The sequence below is a fragment of the Neltuma alba genome, unplaced genomic scaffold (assembly GCF_004799145.2).
Source record: "Neltuma alba isolate B1F8T4 unplaced genomic scaffold, ASM479914v2 tig00010342_pilon, whole genome shotgun sequence".
In the NCBI taxonomy this organism is placed as follows: domain Eukaryota; kingdom Viridiplantae; phylum Streptophyta; class Magnoliopsida; order Fabales; family Fabaceae; genus Neltuma; species Neltuma alba.
The window spans coordinates 318,611-326,415 of record NW_021635252.1 but is presented as its reverse complement, the minus strand read 5'-3'; the positions used below and the strand labels follow the sequence as shown (position 1 = coordinate 326,415).

General features: G+C 37.1%; 1 protein-coding gene across 1 annotated transcript; it reads left to right on the top strand.

Annotated features, from left to right (window-relative positions):
* Positions 1-924: 924 nt before the first annotated feature.
* On the top strand, positions 925-2,696 carry LOC114755855 (aspartic proteinase PCS1). Its single transcript, XM_028944742.1, has one exon. The coding sequence runs from the start codon at positions 989-991 to the stop codon at positions 2,339-2,341; it is 1,353 nt and encodes a 450-aa protein (XP_028800575.1). The 5' UTR covers positions 925-988; the 3' UTR covers positions 2,342-2,696.
* The last annotated feature ends 5,109 nt before the right edge of the window (positions 2,697-7,805 follow it).

Below are 7,805 nucleotides of genomic sequence, written 5' to 3'. Positions count from 1 at the left end.
TCTTATTACTACAAAGTGAAGTGTAGAACACTTAAATTGTGGTGACTGGATGGAGAACATTCGTTAATTGATCGTTACGGTCCTTGCCAGTTGCATCCTCGCAAGAGTTGAATGAAACTCGATTGCGACGGTACAGTTCAGCGCCACTCATTCTTTACGGGTTCCATTGTGGTACCCTTCCTCAAATTTAGAACCAATTATATTCAATTCCCAGGATCGATCTCTCTCTCTCTCTCCCCCCCCCCCCCCAAATATATAATTCAAATCCATTCTCGTACCCTTTTAATTAGAGGCTATTTGGGATGCATTTGCTGTATCATTTGAATTGATAAAAGTGTTAATCTACTTAACCCTGCCACTAATGACAGTACCAACTAATAACACTTCCCATGATCGTTATTATGAGTTATGACGAAATTAATGCTATTATATTGTTTCTGTCCAAGACACAATCTTTGTACCCATATCTTTATTTTCCTATTTTTACCCGCACACACACATGTTCGTGTTTCTGCCCCATCGATTAGGTAGATCGATATAAAGAAGGGGTGTGTGCGAGAGAAGCCCCATGTACTATCATCATAAAGTCAAAAACAAATCAATTGAAGTAAATTTAAACCTTCCATAATCAAACCAAGACTTGGAGCTAAATTAAAATTTAATTTAAACCTTCCATAGAAAAAGGAAAAGGAGAACCCACCATTCCATCATGATATTTAGAAGAGATGTGAATCGTGAAGTGAAGCTTCTATCCCTCCTTGCCTCTCATGCTTTGTTTCTCTTTTTCTTTTTGTGATATGAATTATCAGATCCACCCACTCAACCTAAGAAAACGCGTCTTCTTTTTTAGGTTATTTACGTTGCTTCTTTTGGCCTTTCTTTGTTCCCTCTCCCCTGTATAAATACTCCCCTTTGCTTCCGCTGCTCTACCCCCTCACTCTCTCCAATTGGCCAAATTCAAACCTTGCTCTGTTTCTCTCTCTCTAAAATGGCTCTCTCTGTTTCATCACTCTGCTTCTTCTTCTTCTTCTTCTTTACCTCTGCTTCGCTTGGCCTCTCAGCCAGACCCACCAGTAACAGTTCCAACACTCACTCTCTTTCTTTGTCCTTCCCTCTTACTTCAGTTCCCCTCTCCACCAACGTCTCTGACAGGCTTTTCTCTGCTTCTGTCCTTGCAAATGCCCGGCCAAACCCAAAAGCCCCGGCGGCTTCGCCTTATAACGTCAAGTCGTCGTTCAAGTACTCCATGGCTCTGATCGTCAATCTTCCCATAGGGACTCCTCCGCAGGCTCAGGAAATGGTTCTGGACACCGGAAGCCAACTCTCTTGGATTCAGTGTCACAAGAAGACGCCGGCGAAGCCTCCTCCGGCGTCCTCCTTCGACCCTTCTCTCTCATCCACTTTCTCTGTCCTCCCCTGTAACCACCCTCTGTGTAAACCCAGAGTTCCAGATTTTACCCTCCCCACCTCTTGCGACCAGAACCGCCTCTGCCACTACTCGTACTTTTACGCCGACGGCACCTACGCCGAGGGCAATCTCGTCAGAGAGAAATTCACCTTCACGCCTTCCTCTGTCAGCACCCCTCCTCTCATCCTCGGTTGCGCCACCGAGAGCAGCGACTCCAAGGGTATTTTGGGAATGAACCTCGGCCGGCTCTCCTTCGCTTCCCAGGCCAAAGTCACCAAGTTCTCCTACTGCGTGCCGACCAGACAGACCCGACCCGGATCTCTCCCGACCGGGTCCTTCATCCTCGGAAACAACCCGAGTTCTGCCGGCTTCAAATACGTGCCCCTCTTGACCTTCCGTGAAAGTCAACGCATGCCGAACCTGGACCCCTTGGCCTTCACCCTGCCAATGCAGGGCATTCGAATTGGAGCAAAAAGGCTGAACATCCTTCCCGCTGTTTTCCGTCCGAACGCAGGCGGATCGGGTCAGACCATGATCGACTCGGGATCCGAGTTCACCTACCTGGTGGACGAGGCCTACAACAGAGTGCGGGAAGAAGTAGTGAGGCTCGCTGGTCCCAGGTTGAAGAAGGGCTACGTGTACGGCGGAGTTTCCGACATGTGCTTCGACGGCGAGGCGATGGAGATCGGACGGTTGATAGGTGACATGGCGTTCGAGTTCGGGCAAGGCGTGGAGATAGTGATCCCGAAAGAGCAGATTCTCGCTGACGTGGGCGGTGGGGTCAAGTGCGTCGGCATCGGACGATCAGACAGACTCGGTGCAGCCAGCAACATTATAGGGAACTTCCATCAGCAAAATCTATGGGTAGAATTCGATCTGGCAAATCGCAGAGTGGGGTTCGGTAAGGCCGACTGTAGCAGAGCAGCCAAGTAGAGCCCCAAACAAAATATCGTCGTGTATAACCCGTATAGAGTACAACTACAAACCATAATCCACGTGTCACCATAGGAGTGATTACCGTACACGTGTCCGATAGATCTAGCACAGTCAGGATCAGACGGTGGACGAGTGAGGGGAAAAAGAGGCATAGGCGATGCGAAGAGTAAACGTCAATCGTTTTGGATGTGGGGCTTGATGTTTAGGTCTACTTCCAATGTTTTAAAAAAGAGAAAAAAAAAAGGGTATGCATGGAAGGTGGTAATAATCATGTACACTATCGATGGGAGTGAGAGTGATGTATATATGAGGACTTAAAGTAAATATGATAATTATATATGTTCATGAATCTCTTTCTGGGAGTCATTTTCTTAGCATAATTATGCAGCTACGTCAAAATTTCATTTTACCCTTTTATTTTGCTCTTTCTCCTAAGTTTTTATCTTTTTTAGAATTTCATGATGTCTTTCGTCCCCCACAGCCCACACCACACAAAAAAGTTACACCGACTCTGCTTTTGATCAACGTTAAAATTTTTAAAAGTGTTCTTATTATGGCAAATTTTGGACTTATTTACCTCTTCCCCCTCCCAGCCAATGTATATCTCAATATTTTTTAAGATGACAAGTTACCTCTTTATATGGGCATTTGCCTACTTTCATTTGAACACTCCATATTCTCAAGCATAGCTTGTCTTTTAAAAATAAAAAGCCAGACAAGATTATAAATAACATTAAACTCGTGAACTCCTACCTAATTACAAAGCTATTAAGCAAGTATAGCTTTTTCTAAAAAGAAAATAGAATAAATATGTAATTTCACCTATAATCTAATTTTTTAAATTCAATTCTGATCTTTTATCGATGCAACCCGTGTTCTTTTTATGAGGTAAAATTACAAAAAGAAATATTAGGAATAAAATTCCACCCGAAAAATATGATCAGATATAAAATTGCACATTTACTAAAAAAAATATTAATTTAGTCTCTCTCTTTTATTGCATAACAAATTTCTAAAATGTTAACATCCTTGTGTTTTAATAAACTATATACCTGTATTTATGAGCAAAAATAAATTTTCATGTGTACTTGTCAAGAAATTAATGATTATATTAACGTATTATCATGTTTCAATTCTTTATTTATCTGCCATGGCTTATGATCCACAGCTTCATTTATGCTCCCTCCGTTCTTTATTATAAGAGACATTTGATGCTCATGGCATGTTCCTATATATAAGAGACACTTAAAAGTTGTCTCTACTTTTTTGTGTTGATTTCCTATTTTACCCATATTTATTGTCTCCAACTCACACTCTCTCTCCTTCCTACCTCTCTTTCTTTTAATAATTTACCATTGTTCTCTCTCCTTATTAATGAGGGCATTTTTGAAAAAAAAAATTATACTTTTTACACATTGATTGTTTTTAACTAATTTTAACTGTTTTTTTTATCAACGTAATTCGGTTATTCGTCTCTTATAATAAGAAATGGAGGGAGTATTAAATTTCGAAAATGGTATTCATTGTAATAGTTATGACATAAAAAGCATTTATTATTGGTGCAAGAGATGCTTTCCAGCCTTCTCTTGCGACTTTTGAATGACAATTATTTATCATTAAACCAGAGAATATATTATTTATTAAGGCATCCATTGCATGCATTGGCCCTAACAATTGTCTCATGAGTAAGAATAAGTGCTCTCAAAGGGAATGTGATTAGATTTTAATTCTTAACAACCCTACATTTTGGATTTATTTGGAAAACAAAGCAAAAGTGGAAGAATCTAAGCTTTAAACATTTCATACCAGCTACCTCTCTGGTCCTTGACGTGGAACTTAATTTTAGAATTGATGTTGATCTCATATATACAACCATATCATAAACAAACAAACAAACAACAAGCCTTATCCCACTAGGTGGGGTCGGTTACATGAATCACACGACGCCATCGTGCTCTGTCAACAACCCAATCCTTAAATATGTTGTTGATTAGGAGGTCTCGTTCAATGACCTCATTCAGCGTTCTTCTCGGTCTTCCCCTGCCTCTTTTTATGGGACTCCATCTTGTTTGATCCACCCTCCTCACCGGGGCTTCCAAAGGCCTTCTCTGCACATGTCCAAACCATCTTAAGCGATTTTCAACCATTTTCTCTTGGATAGGTGCCACACCGACTCTTGTCCTGATCTTTTCATTTTGAATCCTATCTTTTCTTGTATGACCACACATCCATCTCAACATCCTCATTTCTGCTACTCCGACTTTGTGCTCTTGTTTTCCCTTTAATGCCCAACATTCACTACCATAAATCATAGCTGGTCTTATAGCAGTCCGATAAAATTTTCCTTTAAGTTTCTCAGGTACCTTCTTATCGCAAATAACTCCGGTAGCTTTCCTCCACTTTAACCAGCCAGCTTGTATTCGATGAGAAATGTCTCCATCAATTTCCCCATCCTCCTGTATAATGGATCCTAGGTATTTAAACTTTGATACTTGAGGAATAATTTGCTCTCCCATCCTCACCTCCAAATCCCTATTACCTTGCCTCCCTCTAAAATCACAATGCATATATTCTGTTTTGTTCCTGCTCAAACGGAAACCTTTCGACTCCAAAGTCCTTCTCCATAACTCCAAACTAGTGTTAATCTCTTCTTTTGATTCCGCCATAAGAACTATATCATCCGCGAAGAGCATGGACTTAGGGATTCTTTCTTGAACAGGTTTAGTTAGAACATCCAGAACAATGTTGAACAAGTACGGACTCAGAGAGGATCCCTGATGTAGGCCAATCTTAATAGGGAAGTCCTTTGTCTCCCTCCCAGGCGTCCTTACACTGGTAGTTACTGCCTCATACATATCTTGTATGACTTTGATATACGCAACCCGTACACCTTTCTTTTCCAAAGCCTTCCACAATAATCATGTGGGAGAAGAAAGGAAAGAATCAAGAAAAATGATTATGATGCTTTAAAAAAAAAAACTCATCCAGTCCTAAATATACGACCCTTATACTAGTGAGTATAAGGGTCTTACATTTAGGACCGGAGGAGTATCATATTAACTAATTTAACTAATATTCTTAATATATTTAAATTAGTTAATTAGGTCTTACATTAAAAGCTAGAGTATCATGTTTATATTTATTCTTTTTTTTCCACAATAAAACCACATAGCCAAGGCTTGCATAATTCAAAATTATAAATAATACACCTTGGCTTGCTTGATGTGAGGGTGAAGATGAGCTAAGGTGAGGATCAAGTTACAAATTTAAATTTTGAAAAACTGAAATGAATAAATAAAAAAATAAAAAGTACTTTTTTTATGTGTAGAGAATGGATCCTTAAAAAAAAAAAAGGAGTCTTAATTAAAAAAGAAAGGAAGTCAATGACCTTATAACCCAGTGATATGAATATTTCTTTGAGCAAGAGATTAAGGCTTGCATCTCTCTTATAATTTCAGATCATTAGCATTTGTTTTTCTAATTTAAAAAAATATTCTAATTCTAAATATAAAATTTATAGTAAAAAAAAAAAAAAGAAATAGTGGTTAAGCGAGAGGAAAGATGGGATGGAAGGAGGTGAGGGCCGCCCAAAACACGAAAGGGTTCCGCATAATTCCCGTTTCTGACACTTATCTCACGTTCCTCACACCTTGTGCGTCGTTTCGTCTCTCTCACGGTTCAATTACCCCGGAACCCGATTCAAGAATTAGAAACCTTTTGCCCTTTTCCCCTTCCACGTGGCACCCTTTGCTTCCCTACTTCTCTTTTATTTCTTTTTTCCTGCTAAAACATATTTTATTTCTTTTAATAAAACCATCACGTATCAGAAAATTACCCGGGAAAATCAGACAAAAGCGCTCGTTAAAAACTTTATAGGTTAAATGAACCTAAATTAGAATATTAATATTCGGTTGGTATATTAAAATTTCGACAATTTAATCTGAACTCAAGTTAAAGCAAATTTTAAATAGAAGCAACCCTCTCGAGAAGCCAAAAAAAAAAAAAACTCCCAAAAATATTTTCTGTATTTATCTTTATATTTATCATGGTTCAAATCGACATTAGGTATTCAAATAGTGATGATCATTTCAGCTAAAATCAACGGAAATTGATCCACACTTTCTCCATATTAATACTACCTCCGGTTCTAATTATAAGACCCAGTTGACTAATTTGAGGAGATTAAGGAAGTAAGTTAACTTAGTTATTTGTAACAAATAAGTGTTGTCATTCCTAAAATATCCTTGCTAATTAAGTGTGTTGGTTAGAACTATCATTATTAGAAGGACTATCTTGGGAAAAAATGCATAAATATAAGAGGCAAAATGAATTGGGGTATTATAATTAGAACCAAACTAAAAGTCAAATGGGGTTTTATATTAAGGACAGGAGGTAGTATTATTATTGTTGTTGTGATTATCCCCCGATTATTTTATCTATGTTTTGAGTTTTTATTTACTACCAGTATTATTTGTGTATCTTTATCTAGGTTCTTTGCATGCAAGCAAACTTTTTCGAGCTAAAATTCGAGAACATTTTACTTTTGCTTCGCCAGCTCTTTTATTCATTGTCAGTCATTTACTTTTTTTTTTTTTTCACATGGAGCACTCCCACTTTATTTATAAGACATTTTTTTTATATATTTTACACATATTAAAAAATTTAAATTATATTAATTTTTCATTAAAATATAATAAAATTTTCAATTTTATTCATCTTTAATATATACACTTTTTTTGTAAAAAATAACCATCCATATTATAATAAACGAAGATTAAAATAATATATTTATGTTAAAAATTTAACTCTTGTTAAATAAGGAGTTATAAATTAACTCCTTACTAACTAAATCAACTCTTATTTATAATAAAAATTATATTATTTTTTATTTTGATTATAAGATTTTATTTACATACTATAAATAAAATTTTATAACAGAAGAAAGGTAGGATTTGACTTATGCTATAATTATGAGCCATGAATAGAATGCTGACAGGGCTCGTGAAATGGTACCGAAGGTTGTCTCTGTTCTTTCTTCTTTCCGACCTTTCGTGTCCCCTAATTAATGCCTTCCTTTTTCTTTGGCCACTCCGCAATACTCCATAAACAATTTAATAAAAGACACTAAACTAATTTATAATCTACAACTTTTTATGTGTGTCGATGTCTAAAATTATGATTAATTTGTAGATCAAAGTTCATTTTAAATATTAAATTTCTATTAAACTATATTATTAACGAATTATTAGATGCCGGTCAAAAAAAAAAAACGAATTATTAGATGTGTTGGTCTCATTGTACAAACTTTGCTTAACGTATAAGCTGCTCACCTAGGTAGCCAAAAAAGAAGTCGCTCACCTAATGTGCTGATTAAAAATAAAACATAAGCTATTTATCTTTTTAAGTTTATTAGTTTACTTTTTTTTTTATTTCACACATCAAAAAGTGTTAAAATATTACT

Excerpts from the sequence above, each read along its gene's own strand:
- LOC114755855 (XM_028944742.1), top strand. The coding sequence starts at position 989 with ATGGCTCTCTCTGTTTCATCACTCTGCTTCTTCTTCTTCTTCTTCTTT.